Source organism: Squalius cephalus (assembly GCF_949319135.1).
Source record: "Squalius cephalus genome assembly, chromosome: 15".
Taxonomy (NCBI): domain Eukaryota; kingdom Metazoa; phylum Chordata; class Actinopteri; order Cypriniformes; family Leuciscidae; genus Squalius; species Squalius cephalus.
The window spans coordinates 9,271,747-9,297,586 of record NC_137136.1 but is presented as its reverse complement, the minus strand read 5'-3'; the positions used below and the strand labels follow the sequence as shown (position 1 = coordinate 9,297,586).

The following is a 25,840-nucleotide window of genomic DNA, read 5'->3' as shown; positions in this document are numbered from 1 at the left end:
CAGCGTGAAAGCTCAACTCAAACAGCCTCACGCCACAATAGAGAGTCAAAGAGGGAGATTATTTCACTCAATTAGACAGTCGTCTGCCCCAGCCCACACGCATGCGCGGTGCAAGACTTGCTTTTATAGAGAATCATTTTAAATCCATAGAATGATGAATTAAAATGTTATTAAAAAAATGTTATTAAAATGTTAATGTTTTTAAAGTCTGACTTGTGTTAGAAAATGGCAAAGATACTACTGTAAATGAGAAAAATAGGGTAAATCAGCATGTTGTTATTGTTAACAAACTATTTTTTCAATTGAAATAAAATATAAATATTAAATAAAAAAAGCATTAAGTTAAATTTAAACAATTAAATGTTCCTTGTTAACAAACTGAAATAAAATAACGTATACTAAAACTAAAGCTGAAATTTGATAAATTAAAGCTAAATAAAAATATAAAAAAATTATAAAAATGACAAAAGTACATAAAAACTCAAAATATTTATAAACACTATTATATATACAGTATATATATATATGATACTCTAACAATGCTTAAAAATGACCTATAACAACAACAGCAGTGGGTTTTGGATTTTCTTTTGAAAATGACAAAAATCCAGTTTTACACACTTGCTACTGTTGTAACAGATACTTTCACACAACAGCTTATTGACTTAGGTGTTCTTGTAGAAACCCTGAGGCTTATGTACAGAAATGCAGGTGTCAGTTCTACGAGGCATATTTGACAACTGATTTCCATTAAAGAGCTTTGTTTCCCACAACACTGAACTAGTGGGCATGCGTGACAGCCGGTTAATGGAATGTTAATTAAGACTAACTGAAAACATTGTTGTAACCAGCGGCGTTATACAGGTAATATCTGTCTGTCAATCATCACCCAAATGAAAGGAACCTTCACGAATTTCCCAGGCTGATAGTGGACCTAATAGATCCAACTAATAATTCAAAGAATACTACACAATGAACAGGCTGTATTAAAACAAAATGAAAAAAATGTGACCCATTTTTAGTGTCAATACTGTACATAAATGTATTTTAATCATCAAAGATTTACAATATATTACATAAAAAGTAGTAAAAGAGAGGCACAATTTAATATCCAGGATATGTGAACATATGAGGCATTTTGTGATTTCAAAATATTGTTCGTTTAACACATTTTTTTGGTATGTGTAGGGCTGGGCGATATGTCTAAAAAATCATATCTGTATTTTTTGGCTGAATGACGAAATAGTGTATATATCTCTGTATTTTCGTCTGTTAGGCGCACGGCAGTGCTCGTTCACTGAAGTCTGCATCAGGCTTGTCCACTCCTGACAGCACAATGCATGACCTTCTAACATTTACAGATGGAGAATATTGTGAAATGTAAGATTTGCACTGAGGAAAACAACACTTCAAATGCATGTATCAGTATCTGTCAAAGCACCTGACGGGACAAGCCACTTGGGACAACAATACGCGTTACCTATATCTTACGAGTCTCATGTTTAGGCTAAATTGGGTTGTGTACTTTCAGCTCACTCTGTGTCCGGTTTTCAGATGCGCCCATAATATCACAATACTCTATATAGATATAAACAGTATTGCCTCATCCTATATAGTTTATAAAAATATATTGATATATCGCACAAACGCGATATACCGCCCAGTCCTACGTGCAGCATATTCTTCCCTTTTTTGGCTCTCTCAATAGTGTAGGGGTTTTTATGTTGAAAAGCAGTATTTACAACATACTTTTTTCTTTGGCTAACAAGCACAATACACTTCTCGGTAAATGCACCAAACATACAAACACACACGCTAGTATTCGAACACACTCATGCACACAAACACAAATCTCTCACCCAACACATTCTTCCATAAATCCAGAAATTCCTGAAATGATCTGTAAAAAGTCTTACAATCTCCTATGAATCTTTAGTGTCGAGGCAAAACATTTTCCTGATTACATTTGGCTCTTGGTCAGCTGTCAGAGGAGAAACCCAGCGTCTGTCCAGCTCCTCTCGCGCGGTAGCCTGACCTTCCTCAGTGTGAGCTATGCATAATCTGATAAAGTGCATGAAATCTTTGGCTATGAAACAAAGCTTAATGAAAAGGCCATATTCTTTCACTCCATCTCATTGGAAGGATCCAAACATTCAGTTTTTGCAGATAGAGAGAGAGAGAGAGAGTTTCTCTCATTTGTCATCGCTCACGCTCACAGAGCAATCTTCAGGAATCTTCTCCTCGGAGCTGCTGCAAGTGGACAACTTGTCTAGGTCGTCGTCCATGTCGTTGAAGCGCTCGGCCACACACTGTGCCGTGAGTCGGGCCTCGGGATCGTGGTCCCAGCACTCGTTGATGGTGGCGCAGACTGTAGCCACTCCCTGGAGACAAAACACAAGGGTTTGTGGATGTATTTGCCTAAAAACAGTGTTTTATTTTAGTCCGTTTTTGTCTTTTGATGAAAATGCACTTTAAATTCAATCAATATTTCATTAAGTCATATACAAAGATTTTACTCATCTAATCAACTATAGCTATAGTAGTTGAGCTAATTAACATGTTTTGGTTCAACTTGGGAACTAAACTCTACATCCCTGGTGTTTTTTCTATTTAAATCCCACTTTTTTTCAGTATTCACTACCATTCAAAAGTTAGGGGGACAGTTTGACTGTCAAGCACAAAATTGCCATTCACACAGAACACATTTTTGCGGTTAAAAATATGAGACGCAGGTCAGTGAAGCGGGGGAAAGAAAAACGAAATGTCTAGAGGCTTTTTTAGAAAAAAAAATTAAAGTTGAACTTTAGCATCGCGTTCTTAGAATGACAAGCACAAGACGCGAGTGCAACGGTAAAACGCATCCATCTAGTGCGTTTACATTGAAAAACAATGGAAAAGTAGCGCAGTGGAATGGAAAACCACATTATGTGTGAATTGCCCCTTACTCAGTATTTTGTTTTCAGGTAAAAATATCTAAACATACTTAAACCAAGACTCATTAAAGTGGGAAGCAAAATGAGATAATATAAGCCTTGTTTTCAGAGAAATCTAACAAAATTTAGTGTAAAAATGTATGTATACTACAATTCAAAAGTTTGGTAAGTATTTTTTTTATGTTTCTTATACTCAAGGATGCATTTATTTGATCAAAAATAAACATTTTCTACTTAAATACATTTTTAAAATGTGATTTATTCATTTGATGGCAAAGCTGAATTTTCAGCATCATTACTCCAGTCTTCAGCGTCACATGATCATTCTAATACACTGATTTGTTGCTCATTGAAAACAGGTGCACTGCATAATATTTTCATAGAAACAGTTTTTTTTTTTTTCAGAATTGATTAATAGAATGTTCAAAAGAACAAGTTCAAAAGAAATGTTCTGTAACATATTATAAATGTCTTTACTGTATCTTTTGATCAACTCAATGCATCCTTGCTGAATAAAAGTATTAATTTTGTTTTTTGTAAAAAATGTTACTTACCCCAATCTTTTGAACGGAGTCAAAATTACTAAAACTAAAAGCTATTTTTCACAGGACAATTGTACGCCTTCCAAAACCTCTCAAAAAAGTTGTTGTCTCTGGGCTAATATGCTGTCTCTTTACCATGTTCTTCTGAGATCAAAATGCAGCCCTATGCTCTTTTACCTGGTGTTTCATCCAGCTGTTGGGGATCTCTGGCCTGCCCCGGTCTCGTAGCACATTGTCTTTCATGCTCTCCACACAGGGGTGCTCTCGTACTTTAGAGCCAAATGGAGGTTCGTAATCTTTAACCTCTGTGAAGAAACACACAAGACAATCAGATTATCAGACATATGATACATCCCCTCATGACAGCATGAAGAATCATTCTCGGAGAGCATTTCAGAAGAAGTTAGGTCGTGAGAAGTACTGAGGTTGGAAGCAAGCCCTGATGGAGGGTGGAAAAGCATGTTCCATATGCATCCGGTTATTCTATCCAGTACTTAAAAACCTCAGCTCAAAATGCGGCAACTAGAGAAAAATGAAACGAAATCAGTTCCTCCATCAGAATGCCAACAATTAACAATGCTGATTTTGTGGGTCATTTGTTTTGTTCTTGAAAACAAATTGGTGAAATACGAGGCTAATCACTGGACTGTGCCAGCGAGCTCAAAAAACACATTTTCCAGACATTGCGAAACTTCCAGCTGCAGAGGCCCAATCATATATCCGTCTTCAGCCTCCATAGCCAAGTACTTGACCAGAGCCAGCTATAGATAACACACACAAACATGGGGTGCTAAAAATCTGCAAGAAACTCCAAAACCTCCCATAAAACAGCGGTTATTGTCCTCTTCTTGGCCAATATAAAATCCATTACAGCAAATTACGGTTGATGAGTACGTTTACTTTGGAGCGGCTTGCTCTTGATTGGAGAGCGTGCTCTGTGGTTCTTGCCCAGCACTCTGGGCCCACAGGAAGGGGCTAGGCCAGCATGCAGCCTGGGACAGGAAGTGGAGGACTGCGATTGGGACCCTGCGGAGAAGCTGACTCCACAAGCGAACGCATCCTGTTTTTGACAAGTGGATTTCCCCTGTTTCAGCTCTTAAACAAAATACTCCCACCCCTGCGGTGCTATTTCTGCTGTCCTCTGTGCCCTGCGTGTGGCTCTGACCGGGCGGTGGTAAAACTGACAAAATCGGTATTTAGCATGCATGCAATCTGTAGATGAGGCTTTCTGCAAAATTAAGGTCACCTAGCGTCTTTCTTTTTTTTTGCTCTCCGTCTCTTTTTCTATACGTTTTGCTTTGCTCAAGAGGCCAGGCTCCACAAATGCACTCGCTATATGAGGAATGCCGTGGTTTTGGGAACAGATGTCCTGCCGGCTGAGGCCTCCCACCCCGGCCCAGCTAGCGCTATCCAGGGAAATGCTTTTAGTACTACAGTTTCCCCTTTAGATTAACCGTCTGCTACCTCCACAGACCTGCCTATCCGAGTCTGGGAAAGAGTGCAAGAAAAAAGAAGGGGAAAAAAAAACAGTTTAAGGTGTTTCTTCATTCTTGAGCGCTTTTATGTGTCAAGGGCTGATTTGTATTCAAATTAAAAGCTTTTTTCTTTTTCTTATATAATAAAGCCACACAGTAAGACTCTCTTGGAAACTTTTAATCATGCCTTTATCATTTACTTTTGCTTTCTGTCCAAGACATAGAGAGTAAGCTTGATAAATTTGAGATGTGATGTTGAAAAAAGATATGATTAATTACAAATTCCTTAAGGTAAATATAATTTCCAAACAAACAGTAATTCTGATTATCATTCTGTGAAATTAAAATGCATCAACTGTGAAATTATCATTGTTGTTTTATTCCATGGAATAAATGGAAATTGCACTATATATATGCAAGATTTCATACACTGACTGACAGTTTAGAAAAAATAAAAGAGGCCTTATTTTTAATTAAATAAAACATCCATTTACCACAGTGAGTTAGACAGTCGATCGGGGGCAGACAGGAGGTAAGATTCCTGCTTAAAGACTTTGACCTATTTAAGAGTTGCTTAGAGAGCAATGTTGCCGGAGGATTTTTTCAGGCTTCAGTCAGGCAGTTTTAGGGTGGATCATGAACACACAACACCCTTGACTCTTCTGCGTGCCTGTGAAGAAGCTTGAGTCAGTCAGAGGCGCGGAGGCGGTGAATCTGAGACCTATACTGATGGATGGCCACCCTGCATGGGGTTCTGCCACCTGCTAGCCAGCTGCTGTCCTCCATTTACTTCTTGTTTTCCTCTCTTTCTCTGCAGAAGGGAGGGAGTTCTCCTTGACTGGCAGTGTCTCAAGTTTGCTCTTCTACTCTAAACCAGGCCGCACCCCGTGCTAATTCAGGACTTACTAGCATACACACTGAGCCGCAGAAGCAGAACAACGCGGCCACAGCTTTCCATTTCACCATCACCCACACATTGACTTTCTGCAGTCTTAAGTCCCGAAAACGGTTCTTTTCCCCCTTTTTGCAGGTGATCCCAGGTTTTTAACAATGCATTCACCGGAACGTGGTAACAGGAGCAAAATAAAAAACAGCAAGGGCTTCGAGAGACAGACCCTGGGATGTCTGTCTCTACCCCCCTCAGCACAGGCTGGAATGAGACAGTCTGGAATGAACACCTCCAGCTCTTCAGATAAGCTTCAAGCAGCATGACATGAGGACTCCTGCATCCCCTGTCAACCACAGAGAGGGCATGCCGGGGCATGTGGGTAACACAACTCTACAGGCACAGGGACAGTGTGAGAAACAATATACACATGCAAATACACCCATACATGTCACTCATATTCTCAGAGCTGATTCAAAGGGATAGCTCCCCCAAAAAATGAAAATTCTGTCATCATTTACTCACACTCAAGTTAACCAAACCTGTATGTATCTTTCTTCTGCTGAACACAAAAGAAGATCTTTTGAAGAATATGGGGAACCAAACAGTTGATGGGCCCTATTGACTTCCATATATGGGAACAAATACTATGGAAGTCAATGGGGCCCATCAACTGTTTGGTTCCCCATATTCTTCAAAAGATCTTCTTTTGTGTTCAGCAGAAGAAAGAAATTCATTCAGGTTTGGAACAACTTGAGGGTGAGTAAATGATGACAAAAGATGAAATGATGATCCTTCTGAACTCAATATTCTTATCTTGTTTTCCAGTAAAATATCTAAACATGCTCAAAAACAAGATACATTTACATGGGAAGCAAAATGACTCTAAGAAGTTTAACAAAAGGTATTTATTTATGTTGACTACTGTTAAAAGTTTGGGTTTGGGTAAGATTTTTAAATGTTTTTGAAAGTCTCTTTTTTGGTCATTTATTGATAAAAAATACAGTAACATTGTGAAATATTATTACAATTTAAAAGAACTGTTTTCTATATTTGATATAGAAATTTAATATATTTGAAACTGGAATTTATTCCTTTGATGGCAAAGCTGAATTTTCAGCATCGTTACTGTCTACAGTGTCACATGATCTTTCAGAAATCATTCTAATATGCTGATTTGGTGCTTAAGAAACATTTCTTATTATCAGTGTTGAAAACAGTTGTGCTGCTTAATACTGGAATCTGCAATACATTTCTTTAGGGTTTTTTTTTTATAAATAGAACGTTCAAAAGCTCACCATTTATTCGAAATATAAATCTTTTGTTTACTATCAATTTTGATTTATTTAATGCATCCCTGCAGAATAAAACTTAATTTGTAAAAAAAAGAAAGAAAAAAAAAGAAATACTATCCCAAAATGTTGAACGGTAGAGTATTTACTTAATTTGTGCTAAAAAATAAAGCAAAAGAGATTTATCTCCGCTATTTTTTTAATGTATTCTTTTTAAATCAACACCGTTTTAATTTTAATTTAAATTTGTTTCCTATTTCGGAAAAATTACTGTTCTCTTCCATCAGACTCTGACTAAGCCCTATTCAGATGGGATTAAAATCACAGAAAAGCTCCAATAAATATTAGCTCAAATTAAAGAATCCTGTCTGATTATTGCCATGTAAGAAAATGTAAAATTATCCGAAGGCAATCAAAGCCATTTTCCCTCGAATATGATAGAACCATAGTTGGAATTAAAATCCAGTAGACTTCATCCATCCTGGGCATTTCAAATGCAAAAGCATTTAGCACAAAAAGTTGAATATAATTTTACTTCAGCGGGCCATAATTTCACAGGGCAGCCACTGAAAAATTTTCAATGCAGGAAAAACCCTGACCACAACAACAAAATCCTTCATTCTTCTTAAATTTCCATATACTTTATATGTTTATATGTACTTCCATAACTATTTAAAAATGTTGCTGTTGTCTTTAATACATATGAGAGCATAAATAGTCATAATGACAGCTATATATTGTTGTTAACGCCTATGTCTGGGTGTGCCAAGAATCTTCCCACCTGACCAAAAAAGGGAAAGTTCTTAGGAAGCACTTGACATTTCACACATTCCTTACATTCCCCAAACAGAGTGAGTATGCCGAACCATCTCTGCTCTTGTTAAAGAGCGACTCCTCCAATAACAGGAAGCTGCAAATCACTCAAAACACAGTGTGGGCCACAGTGGGCTTTCCATGCAGTGTACAGAAACAATAGCCCAATGATGGTAGAAAAAAACAACAACTGAATGCCACTGACAGAATCAGATAAAAAGACAAGCCTATTTTCATCCCTGCTCTCCTTGAGGGACAATTACAGGCAGAATAGAAATAGAATAGCATTGTCTCAAGTTTACTAACCATATTGATTTGGGAAATGCCAAAATAACAGCTATGTTTCCAAGTGAGATTTTGAAGATGGCTGTGTACTCACCTCCGATGGCATTACACCTGGACGTGATCTCCCACAGTACCAGGGCCATGGAGTAGACATCGGTTTGCTTGAATGACTCGATGTTCTCAAGGTTGATCCTTGATTCCAGCACTTCTGGAGCCATGTACCTGGCTGTACCCACCTGAGAATCAGATACATAAAATACTTATTATACTGTAAATAATTAGATTTTGTATATCTATCAATGTCATGACAATTAGAATTATTACAATAATGTATTTGCTAACATTAGTTAATGCACTGTGAACCAACATGAACAAACAATGAACAGCTGGATTTTATTAACTAACATTAACAAGGATGAATGAATACTTTAACAAATGTATTGCTCATTGCTAGTTCATGTTAGTTAATACATTAATAAATGAGACCTTATTAACATTGATCTAAATGACAAGTTCACTCACTCCTTCCATATCGTCATTCAGATAATACATTTATCTAACTGTCCGTTGCTTTTGATTGGAAAACTGTTTTGAGGGGATCTTTTTTTATTTCTTTATCTTTAAAACATGCACACCTCACTTCATTACTCAACTTCAATTTAGAACTACAAAAGGTCACACCACTGAACCAACAAAACTAAAACGTGATAAATTAAATGCAACCTCAGCAGTGAAAGTCTAAATTCCCTTTGAATGCGTTTAGGGTCACTGTCTGGGATTAGCAGATTGTTAGCATACATCAAAGCACTCTAGGTATTGAGAGTCAGGTGATTGTTAGCTCGTTCATTACTGATTCACTCAGAGCCTTTTGTCTTTTCATTTTTAGCCTGTGAATCATAAATCGGAGCAGACAGTTCGAACAAAGGGTACACATATACATACATACACATCTGCACATGGTGAAACGCCTGAGGGGACTTTCCCAGCAAGTTATGACAAGACGTCCCTGCCACTTTAAATCTGCACAATTTTAGGTATAGACCATGGCAGCTTTACCTGGCACTTACAAAGCTATAAAAGCATGTGAATCTGAGCTGTCTAGTGCTGCACTGGGTTTGATAAAATATAAGCTACGCTGCTTCAGATGATGGACTTCATTATTTAAAACGGGTAACATTTAAGCAAAAAATATGATAAAATGAGTAAAAACTATTTCATAAATGTTTTTTATGAAGGGATTACAATCCCATAAAACAATGCAACTGCCGTAAATAAATAAAAACCAATGCTATAATATAAAACCATTGATGTATAGTCATTTGCTGTCAGAATAATAACAATATATTTGACATTTATTGCAAAAATAAATAAGATGCCTGACTTTATAACGCAATTTATGCAAATGGACGAGATTTCTGCTGATCTCTTTTTATTGCTGATCTCGCTCTCTCTTTCGTTTGTTCACAAATTGGTGGATCTTAAAGGGATAGTTCACTCAAAAATTTAATTTTCATCATTTACTCACCTTCAAGTTGTTCCAAACCTGTATGAATTTCTTTCTTCTGCTGAACACAACAATGACCGAATTTTCCTTTTTGGGTGAACTATCCCTTTAAGTTGAAATTACGATGACTGATGGCTAAAAACAGAAGCGTACTGTATATCATCAATATAGACAGAATGCACCATATGAAATATCGTTGCATATACCTGTCCACTGTTGGCCAAGTCATCCACTGAGAGCGAGTTGTCCAGACGCAGGCCGAGCCCAAAGTCACAGAGGCAACAAGTGAGGTCATTCTTCACCAGGATGTTAGAGCTCTTCAGATCTCGGTGGACGATGGGCACTTTGGGCCTCCCGCAGGGGGTGTGGTCACTATGCAAATGAGCCACACCCCGGGCCATGGAGGCCCCAAGCTGTCGCAGATCCTCCCAGCTGATGAGGTGGCGCGTGAGGTACTCCTGCAGGTTCCCGCGTGGGTGAAAGGCGGTGATCAGCCAGTACTGTTTCTCCACCTTCCTCTCCTCGGCAGTCAGGAAGTGTAGAATGTTCTCGTGCTTCAGATCGATGTCCGAGAAGATGTCCTTTTCGTTCTTCCAGGATGCGTACTCTTCGTAGGGGAAGATCTTCACCGCCACCGTCTCAAACTGTTCCGAGGGGCTTTGTCTCAGTTTGGCTTTGTACACCTCAGCAAAGCGGCCCTTGCCTACCTGAAGGTCCAGCTCAATGGGCAGAGGATCCGTGTTGTGGTTGAGGTTGTTGGCGTGCGTGGAGCTGCTGTCCGAGCGGTCATCGTCCATCATGATGGCGCAGGCATCACTACAGTCCAGCGGGCCTTTGGGGCCCTTGCGTTTGGACGGCTTCTTTGTCTCCCACTCATCGAGTTTGCGGCGACGGTACATACGATACCAGTAGAAGGAGGCGATGACCAGCACAGCCAGAACCAGGAGGGGTAGCAAACTGACCAGGATCACCAACACCACCTGGTTATTTGTGGGATCTGGACCAATAGCTGGAGAGAAAGCAGATGATGTCACAACATTTACCTCTACACAACACAAGGCAAATGCATGTAACTATCAAAACTAGTTATGCACATCTTATAAATCAACACAATACCTAGATTTTTTTTACTATGAATCTACATAAAAACACATGTTAGACAAACAATATTCCCCATATGTTGTTCCAATTATCCTAAAAGAGTTGCTTGAACAATTTCCTATTTGGCTTTCCAAATGTTTTCTTTTCAAAGGCCAAGACTTTACCATTAACTATGTTAGAAAGAAATAATGACAAATCAATATTTCTTGTGTTGCTAATTGATCATTTGTTGAACAAGAAATCTTTAGTTGCCCTGACAACAATTTATTGGCTGAAGGCATTTTGCATTTAATGAATGATCCAATAAAAATTGGCTAAACAATATAGTATTACAGGGAACATTTATTCATAAAAAATAAAAAAGTAAATAAATAAATAACATTAATTTCATAACACTTAATTTACAAATAAATAAATAAAATGTTATGAAATTAATTAACAGTTAATATAGTAAAATAAAAATGTAAAATATTACTTTAAATAAATGTAAAATAATATTTTTTATTTATTATAAGACTAATTATAAGATGAATTAAATGATTACAAAATATACACCAATACATTATTTAAATTAGAAGTTCAATAAAATCTCATTGATTAAAACAAATCTAATATAATATTAGTAAGAGGTAGTGATGCTTAGTAACACCACTGTGTCCTTGAGCAAAGTTAATTGTTAAATGACTCCTTAGCATAAATGTCCAGTATTAGCGCCATTTCAAGTATCAACTATAACCATCTCGCTATACCTAGTTTGACTGAACTCCTAATCATTAACTCAGTTTGTAAGCAGTTTTTCCTGCCACACCAGGAAGCACGAGTGAAGCTCGCACAGTGGGAGTCTGTTCAGTGACTGCATCCTTCAAGGGAAAGTTTACCCTGCTACGATGTGTGCCAGCCAACCTCAGGATTGGCTTAGAAGCCCTAGCGCTGCAGGTTCAATCCAGAGACAAAGTGAGACCTGCCAACTACGTGGGCAGAGAGTGGAGTCAGTGTTTTGTCTGTCTGCATTCTTCCATCAAACACACAGACACGCCTTATCATTGAGACACAGACAGAAAAAGAACAGAAAAAGAATACACAACGCTGGGAGAGGGAAAACGTCAATAAATGCCAAAGCGTTTGGCAGACAGAACAGTCAGCAAACACATACATAAAGCATAGACGTGTGGTGCAGAGGGAACACTCAACCCTTCACAAACAGCAGCAGAAACCTCTTCTCCAGCCAAACAACTAAAATAAACATGCATGAAATCACAGCGCTTTTTCCAGCCACATTAAACAGGATGCCAGCCACACTGCTGCGGTCCATGACATTATCAGCTAATAAGAGGCACTTTTCTGCAGGCTCTACCGTTAAACGCATCACTGTACATCTGTGCCAAGGTCTTAACAAGAATCAAGTGGATTACACTTTCCAAAGCTTCTGACTCACAAGTTAATCTATTAAAATTTAATTGCTTCTCATGGGGGGGGGGGCATGTTTCTTATTAGTGCATTAACAAGCACTATTTCTATTACCATTGCTCATACTTACTGGAAAAGGATTAATTAAAGGCACAATATGTACGAATTTTGGATTAAAATATCCAAGAACCGCTCGAACAATGTTATATATTTTATTGACTTGTGTACTTGCATTATCCCAAATGTTCCCAACGTTTAAATACAGAGTAATCCGCAATTTTAACCAGTGCAACGGCCCGTGTTATTTTGTCGCCTGTCAGTGACCCTCGATTTCCAGTTGTATATCTGTAGAATCCAAGGAAACCCCAAAGACACCGGTGTGTTGCGCAGGTGTCTCTCATTCGCATTCACTCCACCGGCCTCGTTCCACTCCCAATGCTCTCGGCCCCGCCCCGCTTCACGCCACAGTAACGTTAATAAAACTTTAATACATTCGCTCATCCATTAACATGAGTCCCGTCGGATTGCTTTCCATCGGCTGTCGAGGTGAAGACGACAACTCCCATGATTCCACGTTCATTCACGGCATGCCTTTGTTATTGTTTTGAATAAGCGAATTTTAGCGGCAAAACTTGCATACTGTGCTTTTAAGGGGACGCAGAATATATCAGTACCATATTGAGTTTTTTTAATAACAGTATTGGTTGATATAGGATATTTGATTTGGTTATTTCCGCCTATGTTTACATTACCTTTGCCTTTCTGTTGCTTAAACAGAAAAGCATGGCGCAAGCAACGGCAAGGTCATGGGTTCGATTTCTAGGTAATGCATGAATTGAAAAAAAGAGTCACTTTCTGCCAAATCTATTAAATAAATGTACTTTTTGTTTGCCATCATCTAACACTCACTTAAAAAAACACTAATTTAATAACACAATTATTATTACACAAACTTTAGCACATCTCAATATCAAGAAATATTTTTCAGATTGTAATTGCGTTGCCTATATTAACTTGTAACATTTAAACAATTTCAGTGTTTAGTAATTTTTTGGCTTTGAACAAATACAATAATTTTTTTAAATAAACATTTTACCTTTTTTACATTTATAGGTTAAAGGGATGGTTCAGAGTAAAATCAACCTCGGGTCCTTTGCACCATGACCTCGAGCCAGATATTTAGAGATATCAGCCGAATGGCTTAGTGCAGGCGCTAATGGATCCAAGGATGTATCTCGTAAATTACCCCACTAATAATGCCCGGAATGGTACCAAACTTCTACAGTAGTACAAATTGGTTCTCATAAAACGAGGCATTGGAAAGTTTGTAATTACATCAAGAGTTTATTTAAATAACACTTGCCTGACGGCTCATGCTACCGCTAACCCGGACATCGAGGTCAGTTCCGTAATTTGGGAAAAGCACGTAAAAGTCCTGGCAGAAAGCGATGCATAAGGATGTAGTGTAACAACGCCCAGTTCCAGGAATGCACTAATATTTTGTTGGTAGTACCAGTTTGCAACAATTATTAGTTAACACTAAGTTGTCAACACTTCGGAAAAAATAATTCGTCGTTACACTACATCCTTATGCATCGCTTTCTGCCAGGACTTTCCTTTATGTTCACTGATGTGACATGCCAATTCTCTTCACCCTCTTGCGAATAAGCTTCAGTCTGCTTTCATTTGTTGGCTGGGCATCATTAGCTTGCTTAACTTTTGAAAATGTCAGAATTCAAAGTGAGGATTCCCATATGTACATGTTATTGCCTTTTGGATCCCTGTCCTTATGCGGAGTACTGAGATTGATAACATGCTCTACATGAAAAAACCAGACCTGTTACTGTTTGTTTGTTATGACTACGGCTTTGTTTTATAGCATGGCTCATACCACAAACAAGTCTGACTTTTCTTTTTTTTCTCCCTCTCTCTCGCACTAACACCGTCTTGGTCTCTCGTTGGCTTTCTCAGTGTGACTCAGACCTTTTAACTATCTGCTCTATAACCGGAGGCCAAGATTCCTCAGCATGTGAGCGTGGGTGTGTTTGCGAACCAGCATATATACGTGCAGGTCAGGGTTGGGTTGAAAATAAAGTCTACACAGACAGACTGATCCTCAGTTTGCACTCTTCCTCCTTTCCTTTATGTTCTTCTTTCCATCAAAATAACCTATGATAAAAGATCAACTGAGTAGAAACATATTGTCAGGTTGGAAATATTCCAGTGAGACACAGACACATGCTGCTACTTATTTGTCCTGTCAGGCCAATGGCATGGATTGTCATCCTGGGAAAGAATAATGCATGCTTTATATTAAGAATATAAGAAGATATAAGAATATAAAAGAATATTTTGCGTAATGAAACCAGCAGTGTTGGGAATAACATATTACAAGTAACACACATTGATCTGTTTCAAGTAAAATGAATCAATCACAAAAATAAAAAAAGTATATATTAAATATATAATGTTTGTATGTATATGTACATGTTTTTATTTAGTAGTTTTTACATTATTTTTATTTAATGTATGGTTGCTAAGAGAAAATATAAGCAAAACTAATTAAAAAAACTAAAGTAAAAATAAATTATTTGTGTCTACGGAAACAGAATCTAAAAAGAATATAATAAGAAATGTATTGACTTAAAAGACAATAATTAATAATAATAATAATGATCACTAATAATAGATTTTTAATAATAGATTAAATTATTAGGAATAAAAGACAATTAGTAAAAAATGTAACATTACATTATATGATAAACTGTTAGCCACAATTTGTAATTCCTGTGTGAATACATATACGCCACATTAAAACATGGTATAGCCTTTGTCTATTGCAATCCAATAATGTAACAGGATTAGCAATGCAATATTGTTATGCATTATAGTAACATTACAGTTGAAGAAATAATACTGCACATGTAAACAGGAAATCCGAGGTAATTAAACTCCAGCAATGACCTAACACAACCTAGTTGAGTGTGAATGGTGATGGTATACACTGTTGCATGTCGTGAAAAAAACACGAGAGGCTTCCAGGACCTTTAAATCAAGACGCCTCCATGGTTCCATATTCACTTCATGTTCCTTCTGATTGAGCCAATCAAGTTTACAAGTCAAATAACAGAAAAACATGTGTGCAAACCACAATGAAAAGTTCAACGCTCCTGACAAGCTTTACGAGTTGCTTATTAGAAACAAATGTACATTTGCTGGAGCACTCAGGCAATAATGGCCACCAATGTGAAGAGAGTAGCAGCAAATATGTCTGCTTTAAACAGTGACATCAATTTGTTTTCATATCTCATCATCATCTCATTTCAGAGCCAAATTTAAACAAACTTGATGTTACAAAATCACTTTCACAAGTTCTAACCGTTTCCGTGGTTTGTGCTTTCACTCACTGTTTGCTCACTGGAATGTTTACACAAACTCCATTTTGAGGAACAGCACTAATATTCTGTAGCTGAATTAGATACATTTCAGCAGAAACTGCTTTACAACATATACATTTTTTTTCTTTGGTAAACTAATGACAGTAATCCACAGTTAACCACAGTTTCTCCGTTTCCCTCTATTCATTTGTCTGGAGTTTTGTCTAGAAGACATAATCATATCTTCATGCTGACAGACTCAAAGATTCAAAATATTAAAATATTCAGCATTCATATGCAGCATTCAAACACCATAATGGCTCTGAACGTGGAACTGAAATCTTGCAATACAAACCCAGACAGTAACATAGTGTCGGCCCAGATACGGCCCACATCTGGGCCGTGTGGAATCCATGTGTACCAGATGTGGGCCGGATCTGGGCCGACACTATGTTGCTGTCTGTCTGGGAACCCACTGGGATATATACTTTGAATAGACCAATACATCAGTCAGTATTTATATCTGTTTGTTTATATATGATGACTGATAGTCCTCCGGCAACCCATCAAGAAGAAGAAAGGTTTTAGGGGCTCTTTAAAACAATGTAATAATAAATATATAAGAAAATATAATGTAGTTCCCGAGTACAGAAAACGGATATTTGAGGCACCTTTAGTTTTCACAGTGTGCTTTCCACCTAAAAAGTCCAACTAGGCCAAAAGTACTGTAAGCGTGACTTTCTGTTTATTTGATTCAGCAAAAAATATGTGTAAAATTGCAATACGAGAAAGCTCTGCTGTGCAGTATGTAATTATAAGCTGGTGTGTACACCCTGCAGCTGCCATAATAAAGTCTCCAGTCCAATACAGAATAGGGAACTTATTGCTGTAACGTGCAGGCTCTCAGCCACAGTTAATGTCATAAAAATGTTATGGTCCGGGAAAACAATGCCAGGCATTTCTGGAGAAATATGCCATGGAACCGTTCCAGTAAGTAAACATGGACTTCCTGCAATACTTCCCCAATCTAGCAGGGAATGAGGCCTCCTTCACCGGATGGAATTACAGCCTCCCTAAACTGCTCCTACATAGTCAACACTACAGGCATCAAACACCTGCTCAAACGGCATTTTTGTAACTTATATCCACAATTGAACATCATAGCATCTGTCTTCATTTGCTTACAAGAGAGCTGTTTACATACTGAAATAAAGGAAGCACATTCGCCACAGGATGCCCAACACCTCAGAAATCCCCGTGTAATGTTTTAGGTTTTATGAAAACATTCAATGTGGATGTTGCTCGCATATTGTGGCTTCTTAAAATTTACAAAACGTATTATAATAAAAGGTTATTTTAGAGCATGCTTAGTGCACACAGCTGTTTTGCCATGTGGTTGTGATGTCTCTGCTTCAAGTTACACAGACAGGAAACCACATGTCTGAGATCCTCAGCCGTCCACACAACCAAAGCCAATAGAAAGTCAGCCTGAGACAGCGCAGCCTGGCCAGCAACAATGCAGCTGCTTTAGAACGTTACGACAACCTGAGCTCACATACCAGAGCGAGGTACTCGTTATGAGCCAGTGCTAAATAGTTAGCATTGCATGCTAATGCAGACTGTTAGCTTGTAGTTAAATATGTTCTGCTGGGGTTTGGGATTAAATTCAGTTGAATGCTATTTCTCCATCTAGTGTGGTGAAAGAAAGTGTAACATTAGCTAAGCTGAAACACAATTCATTATTTAAACAACGTTTCTATAGTCTATGGAAAACCTCACAGACGTGTGATGTAGGCTACATCACATGAGATCAAAAGTTCACAATGATCTAGTTTCGCTTACCAATTCACATACCCACACGGAATCTGCGACTGCAGAACGCTGAAGATTAACACAGAATTGGAAAGCCCCTCATTTGTAAAATTCCCGCCCTTTCCATCAGTGTTATTTTTGCATTATTTATATACTAATATGTATTAGTATTTTGAAATAGCTTAAACTTTTATATTTTCCGTATTCATTTTAGTTTAAGTTTCAGTAATTTGATGTGCTTTTGTCATTTTTGTTCATTTTGTTTTATTTCCATTTAGCTATTTTTATTTAACTTTTAGTAATTTTAGTACTTTCACTTATTTCAGTTATTGAAACATTTCATTAATATTTCACTAATATTTATTACATTCCATTTCAGCTTTATTTCAAATAACAAAACCATTTTTCAATAGTTTTTGTTTTAGTTAACAACAATAGCAACAGTGCTTGGCATCTAAATGGTGTCCGCACCCATTTTATTTCCATAATCTACTGTATTTCAGAATGAAACAGGATGTTCAACAAGAAAAAAGTAAATGGACAGGGCTTGATTTTATCCATCAGGAATTGATTGGATTGTGAAAAGTGGGTGTTACCAGAATGGAGACAGGTGTTTGGAGGGAAAGGGATTTGTAATAATTGAAAATTATTCAATTAATGAGGGAATGGTGATTTTGATGAAAAATTATGACGTATATTTTTCTTTGGAATAAAAGACAAGGAACATGTATAACGAAAGTACATTGTTCATGTTGACCATAACATTGTTCAATTGATAATGCTGTCACGTACTATTTAGCTTTCAGTTTAACAAATGACCATGTTTAAATCAATTCCTGCACTTTTCCACAGCTCTTCTTATAAAATCAACAGAGAGAGTGCGATTCTGCAGATTCCGTCTGGGCCTGTCAACTAGTAAGTGAGTTACTGGGACAGTCCCACTGGATCAACCTAAAGAACCTTTCTCAAGGACACAATGGTTTGAATCTACAATTTTCAGCTGCTATCCGAAACCACTACTATCAATGACACAAGAAAGGGAGGATAGACAAAGCTAGAAAGGAGGAATGAAGAGGAAACTAACAGAATGTGAACATCAGCTTGTCGTTGCACTCTTCAGCGTTGCAGGAGCAGATGTAGAAAGGGCCTCTGTTTGACGTCTTCTTTCTCATTTCACACTTGGTGCTGTTGTAGTTCTCCACCATGATGCCGTAGAGGGGCTCAGAGGGATTGTGGCACAATGTCTCAATCGTGTTGTTGTCATTGCTCTTCCTCCTGATGTCATAAAGAGAACACAAATACAATTACACTGTGATTAAAAGGATTATGATATCAAATGTTTCTGAATCCAAAATACATTTTTGTTATTTTACGTTTTTAATTGACTTTGACAATAAAATATAAACTGCATCCCCTTGTTGCTTCACCAGTAAACATAATAAGCACTTAGATACAGTAATGACTTGTTGCTATTTTTAACTGCACTGTTTCCATAATTAAAGACAACATGAAATGGCATTCACAGCTCATTTAACTTCAATGTCACATATTTCAGAGTAAAACAAGGTACGTGATATTATTTTTGGTTCTGGATTATGAAGTATTAGACTATTGGATAATATTTATTTTTTTCCACACCATTTGGCCTGGGTTATGTCAGTAGAAAAGAAACGTTGCTTCAGAAGTAGTGAAACTACTGTTTTTAGAACAATATGTACTGAGACCAAGGGCATAAATTAAGGGTCAATTTTGATTTCATGCCTTTTTTTTAAATTAGAATAATATTGCAATCTGTAAACAATATGTAGTTGTGATTTTCGACTGTTGTGCAAAGCAGATGTTTCACACTTTGACAGGCTTTGACAGTGACGTACCAGATAGCCACACAGATCTCATCAGGGTTGGGACAGATGGACGTGATGGTGCAGTTGCTTTCACAGGTGCCGTTGCCGTTACAATAAGATGCCTCCACGTCACAGAACTTACACAGTTGAGCAAGCCGAAATTGACTAGGTAAAGGATCTAGGATAAAACAGAAATAAGATCATCACCCATTTTACTTACTTTTTTGGACTATTTACTTGTGCTTGACAGAGTAATGTGCAAAATGACATTTTACGACTAGGAAACCTTATATAATGAACTGGACTAGTTTTTCAGGGGAACCTTGCGTTTAAAATAAAGAGGTCTCAGACGTGTTTTTTAAAAGTTTGACTTTTTAACATCATCTTAAAATGCAATGCTTATGCTTTTTGAGCCACAGGCATTACACCGTGTCAACACCACGAGCGGTGCGACACAAGCAAATAGAACCCATTATAATCAGTGATGCTGTCTACACATGTTGTAGAGCGACAAGACACGACAAATCTCCAACAGTAAACTGCTGCCCCGTTCTATTTCTGACGTACTTCAAGCACTCGCGCTATTTCTGACATAAAGAACAAATGGATTTTTTGCTACTATCACGTCTGATGTAGACACAGTGTTAACTAGATAAAATTGTCAACATCACTAACATTCAACCACAGTATCTGATCAAATTAAGAAGTCTAGAGATGTGCAAAATCTGTATTAAAGTCAATACTGCCTCTACTGCCCTTGAATAGTGTCCTAAGGGACTACAAAAAAAGTGAAAGATGAAATGCTGGATGTTTCTGTTATCAGATATACATGCTGCTCTTTTTTATCTGCTTTTCAATGCCCTGTTTGAACCTGCTTTCATCTCCAGCACTCTTGTCAAGTTCCTGAAAATCTGACCTAAATGCACTGATGCGATCAAGCAAACACTTGCACAGAGAGACCAAATGGTGTCAAACTCCTGTCTCTGAGTAAAGACTGACATCAAGACCTCAGATCAGTGGAAAAGTTATGCTTCTGCCACTGGGTTAGTCTGTAGATCTTAGAGACCCAAAAGGTAAATTCAAGAACACGCAAGGGGTTACTAGTTTGTTGTATGAGTCATTTCTAAGTGTGTATGGTTTCTCAATTGCAGCGTGTCTGTGTTTGGCCAATCCATAAGAAGTCGTTAAACTGTATTACGTAATTTGTTAGTTTAGCTGCTCTTTGGAGTACCACACACCTCCTAGACTTTCCTGTGATAAAAGGCCACCGTGGCTCTCTGGGACTTAAAGGGGCACTGGTCATTCAAACACAATGAAAGACATAGAAGCAAGCCATACTGCAAAGCCCAACTGATATTTAAACACATTAATCATACAGCAAACTAATGAAAACAGCACAGTACTGTTCTAAATATAATTAAAGGGGGTTCAGTGGAGAAAAAAATGAGGAAATGAACAGTTACATAAAATTACATTCATTGCAGTGTTGTGGAAAAAAAAAATGAAAAAAAATGTTTTTATGATTTGAAATAAAGTTGAAATAAAATAAAATATGAAAAATAGATAAAAAAACAATTATACATTTAAATGAAAATATAAAATGTTGCCTTTGCAACTAACTGAAATAAAATAAGTTAAATGACTAGAATTGAACTGAAATGAAAATAATGCTAAACAGACTTTAAGAAAACAAAAAAAATAACACAAAAATGACAAGTGGATAACAAAATTACTAAAACTTTAATAATAAACTGAAAACTGCTGTCTCTAATATCACCTCATTTCGCCAACTTTCACTGAAAATTAATGATGTAGTCACTTACAAATTGCTGACAGTGTAAACGCCACTTAAAATTTTATTTAGTCACTTGCAAATCAGTCCACCAGCACTTATCCCTCATGTTCAGGTCTCAATAATGGGGATAGTTTCTGATACAGAAAGGGCAGTATGACAATATACTGTAGCAAAGCAACAATCGCAAGGCCTCCGGCCATCATTTTCCCTTAACTCAGCTCTCGCTCCTCAATCTATCTCCGCTGCTCTTCTGGAAAGGACGGAACAGGTGACCTGACCAAGGAAGGAAGCACAGATAGAGCGGATGTGTGGCTTTCCTTCCACAGCTAGAATAACAGCAAAGACACTTATACTGAAGAATCAACCAACCAATCACTACACAAACTCCACTTTGCAACACTAACAAGCCCATATTATTAAGAAATGAGTTTTGCATGTTCAAATTATGGCTGAAAATTTTGTTTAAAGGCACTTTTTTGTGGCATTATAGGCTTGGCTTGACTGCAAATTAAAAACATATACAGTATGATACCATTTTGTCTAATGATCATTTTTGGCTGCGTCTTTAGAGCTGAGCAGATAAGCAGGACTATGTGCCCTTTTAGTCTCTAGTTCACTGGAGCGAGCCAAGAGGGGATTGTGTCGGCCACGAGGATACAAAGACAAATATGGTCAAATCAGATGCAGCCATTTTGGGGTTATGTGACTCCTCTTCTCATCCTGAGATAGCTATTTTTGAGTTCTCAGCGTAGAGGCCCGGAAGAGGCTTCGGTAAACACAAACTCGGACTACCAACCTTCATCCACTAGCCTGAGTCTCACATGCCTTCAAGGGCCTACAAAGGAGCTTTTTTACTCCGTAAGCACTGCTCACTGACTCTTTATCTACAGCTTGGTCTGACTGGATAACATTATATACTGCAGACCCATTACCTCACACTATTTTCTTTGGACAGTATTCCTAACAGGCGAAATTATGAAATCTGATTCTTGAGGATTTTTTTTTTTTTTTTTTTTCAAAATATGTGATTCTTGTCCAGAGGGCCAAAGGGAAATCACTTGGCAGTTTAAACGGTTCTCTATCAGATTTGAACAGGTCTTTTTTCAAATGTCATTTAAGTACTGAACATTACGATAAGCAGTGTACAGCTCTAGATAAGCAGAACAGGCTCTGGCAGTCCATTTGGGCCCCTAAAATGGTGTCTAGAGAGAGATAGTAGTCAACTTTATTTTAAAGATTTGTCTGGTATGGTATTTCAAAGCAATTAAAACTAACTGTAAAATTTCGGACAATCTGAGCACTGTTACTTGCACTTTAAAACTGTCACTTTTAAACTTGAGGATAAAGTGACTCAACAACAACAACAAAATGTGTATGAGTTTGTTACTTTTCGTGCATGATGCTAAAAAAAAACACAATAAAAATAAAGATACCTACAGGAAGGCAAGTGTCACACCTGCATATGTGGGTGTCTTAGGCTATTTGCAATGCTTATAACAAGCAGGGCAAAACTCTTGCACGTGGTTCAAAGAACTACTGCTGTACTAGTACTAGCATGATTTCATATACTATAATGTTTAATGTTTTAAGGACACATGGTACTACTATGTTTTGTTTTGTTTTTCCTTAATTTACCAGCATTAAGGTAATCTTAAACTAGATTGGGATGACATAAAGGACATAGTTCTGACATCATGTCATATTTTAAGGCAATGCCTATGGAAGTAAAATAATGTCAAATGTTTTTGAAACAAAAAAGCCTGTTGAATTGCACTACTTGAAAAAAATAGGCATTGCATTAACCATGCTTGCATTTTAATGCATTGTATTTTTAGGGCTTGCATTTTTACAATGCATTAAAATGCAAGCATGGTTAATGCGATGCATTTTTTTTTCAAGTAGAGCAATTCAACAGGCTTTTTGTTTCAAAAACATTTGACATTATTTTACTTCCAAATGCCATCCTACCAACATCCTTTATCTGTAGGCTATTTGTTGTACACAAATATGGCAATCATTCAGCACTATGGTTTATATCAAAGCACCATAGTAATACCATCTGATATCATCTTCAGCCATATCATAAGGGGTATATAACTTCCACATCACACACACGCGCACACACCCCATGTAACAATAACATACATAAATAGCCGTATCTCTATCTATCTATCTATGACGTCAACTTCAATGATGAAACATGCACTAAGATAACGGTTTGTACAAACACAATGACACTGACACATCTGCTCAGGTCACTCATATCAAGAACAGATGTGCAAAGTTTAGCCTGCACAAGACAATAAACCTGCATTTTATGGGACTGATGTCACATTGAAACACCTGAGAAATATGCTGCTTCTTACGTAACTCCTGAAAACTCCACAGGAAAAAACAACGCTGAAGTTGGCGTTCACTGAATGCGTTCACCTGTTGCGCGCTTTTATAAGTAAGCAGTCAAGAAACAAACGCTGCTCTATGATCTCATGAGCCACAGTGGATGATAAAAACATGGGTCTCCTCTTGCACAAAAACACACATTTACACGTGAATAATATACCTGCCAAGTTAAGGAGCGCGCGAGAAGTGTCATGACATTCACTCACAGACAACGTTCCGACCCAGGACAACTGTAGATATCAAAAAAGTCCCCCAAAAAAGCAGAGAAAGTCAATATTGCTCCATTAGAAATACAATCTGTCCGTTGTTCTCGCAATAATGTGAATTACAGATCTGAACAGGTCTTATTTCTAACATAAGGACTGTACATTTCGATAAAATCTGAGCACAATTAATTGTACTTTAAAACTTAAGAGGAGAGTGACTCAAACTCATGCATTTTTGTTGTTGACGTGCATCATGCAAGACTGGATGAGCTTAAAATTACCTAGGCCCATGTGTAGGTGAGGAATAAGAGGAACATTCTAAGTAAAGACACCAATAGGAAGGTGTCGTACCTACATATGGGGCTGTCTGATGCTATTTCTAACGCCTAAAACAAGCAGGGCAAAACTCTTGCATGTGGCTCTAAAGCAGCACACAGTGCTAGTGTGTTTCAGCAGCGAAGTGTGCAGAACTACATTCAGCCAAGCAAGGCTGGAAACAGGAAGTGGCAAAGATGTAGCCGGACATCTGGAAAATATGATTTCTGTAAGAAATATCTCTGTTGCTACACCAAACGCAGCATATGCCAGCGCTGTGACAAACATATCCTGCTGTATAATCACAGGCGTGAGGTGGGGAGGAGTTCAGTGAGTGTAATTAGTGTCTAAAGTAACCTGTAATCACAGAGGCTGAAATTAATGACAGGACAGAAAGAGATAAACAATTTATACCAATGGGAGGAAGGATGCGGGGCTGGGTGAAATGGAAAAACGTCGAGCGCACTGTCAAACACTTCCACTACAACTGAAAACACAAACTCGTAATGTTTTACAGCTGTCAGCTCATAAGGGCGTTCTCTTGTGCACACACACACAAACATGTTTAAGGGAATAACAACAGAAACAGTCTGATGCATTAACATGTTAAAATGTCATGCAGGCGATTCGAGGAATAGTGATTGATTCCCTTGCATTTCAAACCTACAGGAGACAGAATGTATATCATTTCAAAAGTGCCAAAAAAGTACCACAGTGTGATTTCATAATACTACAATGTTTCATGTACCATGGCACTACAATGGGTTTTTTGAACATTCATAACTGTTATTTTGTGTGTTTCCTTACTATAAATTAGCATTAAGGTCATCTTAAACTAGTTTGGGATGACATAAAGGACATAGTTCTGACATCGTCATATTTAAAGGGAATGTCAATATCCTGCCAATATCCTATACTTTATAAAGGCTATTTGTTGTAGCCTACACAGATATGGCAATTATTCAGCACTATGGTTTATATCAAAGCACCATACTATTACTATTTAATAACATTTTCAGCCACTTCATAAGGGGTATAACTTACACATTGCATACACACAAAGGCATACATAACCTATCTATCCATCCATCCATCCATCCACACAGATAACGGTTTTACAAACACAATGACAACTCTGCCCAAGTCAAGAACAGACGAGCAAAGTTTAGCCTGCACAAGACAATAAACCTGCATTTTATGGGACTGATGTCACATTGAAACACCTGAGAAATATGCTGCTTCTTACGTAACTCCTGAAAACTCCACAGGAAAAAACAACGCTGAAGTTGGCGTTCACTGAATGCGTTCACCTGTTGCACGCTTTTAAAAGTAAGCAGTCAAGAAACAAACGCTGCTCTATGATCTCACGAGCCACAGTGGATGATAAAAACATGGGTCTCCTCTTGCACAAAAACACATATTTGCACGTGAATAATATACCTGCCAAGTTAAGGAGCGCGCGAGAAGTGTCAAGACTTTCACTCACCGACTACGTTCCGATCCAGGACAACCGTTGATATAAAAAAAGTCCCCCAACAGAGCAGAGAAAGCCGATATTGCTCCATTAGAAACGCAAATCTGTCCGCAACCCTCGCATTAATGTGTACGTGAACAGGCTGGCGTTGTTTGACCAGAAAGCGTAGTGATTTCAGCGTCTGATCCGGAGTGAAGGAGCGCGTCTCATGCTGCTGAAGTGAACAGTCACTGAGGGAATCTGTGAGCTTGAGTCACTTCTGCTCGCCTAGTCAAACAGGAAATCTTTCAGAAAGGGCAGGACTTTCCTCCTTCTCCCTCCTTCTCGACACAGTCTTTACTCTTGCCCTGTAATTATGCCTTCACTTCCAATTGAATGT

General features: G+C 37.8%; 1 protein-coding gene across 1 annotated transcript; it reads right to left on the bottom strand.

Moving 5' to 3' along the window:
* Positions 1–1,323: 1,323 nt before the first annotated feature.
* Positions 1,324–25,840, bottom strand: tgfbr2b (transforming growth factor beta receptor 2b). The gene is made up of 7 exons (XM_079895773.1): positions 25,474–25,840; positions 19,302–19,449; positions 18,512–18,702; positions 9,937–10,739; positions 8,321–8,462; positions 3,653–3,780; positions 1,324–2,381 (listed from the first exon to the last, which is right to left on the bottom strand). The coding sequence occupies exons 1-7, from the start codon at positions 25,550–25,552 to the stop codon at positions 2,193–2,195; spliced, it is 1,680 nt and encodes a 559-aa protein (XP_079751899.1). The 5' UTR covers positions 25,553–25,840; the 3' UTR covers positions 1,324–2,192.

What these genes read in the sequence shown, in the direction of transcription:
- tgfbr2b (XM_079895773.1), bottom strand. Translation starts at nt 25,552, where the DNA reads ATGGAGCAATATCGGCTTTCTCTGCTCTGTTGGGGGACTTTTTTTATA. An exon ending in GAGATCTGTGTGGCTATCTG is followed by an intron (nt 18,703 to 19,301) that starts GTACGTCACTGT and finishes TTATGACATCAG; the next exon opens with GAGGAAGAGCAATGACAACA. An exon ending in CAAGCTGATGTTCACATTCT is followed by an intron (nt 10,740 to 18,511) that starts GTTAGTTTCCTC and finishes CTTTCTCTCCAG; the next exon opens with CTATTGGTCCAGATCCCACA.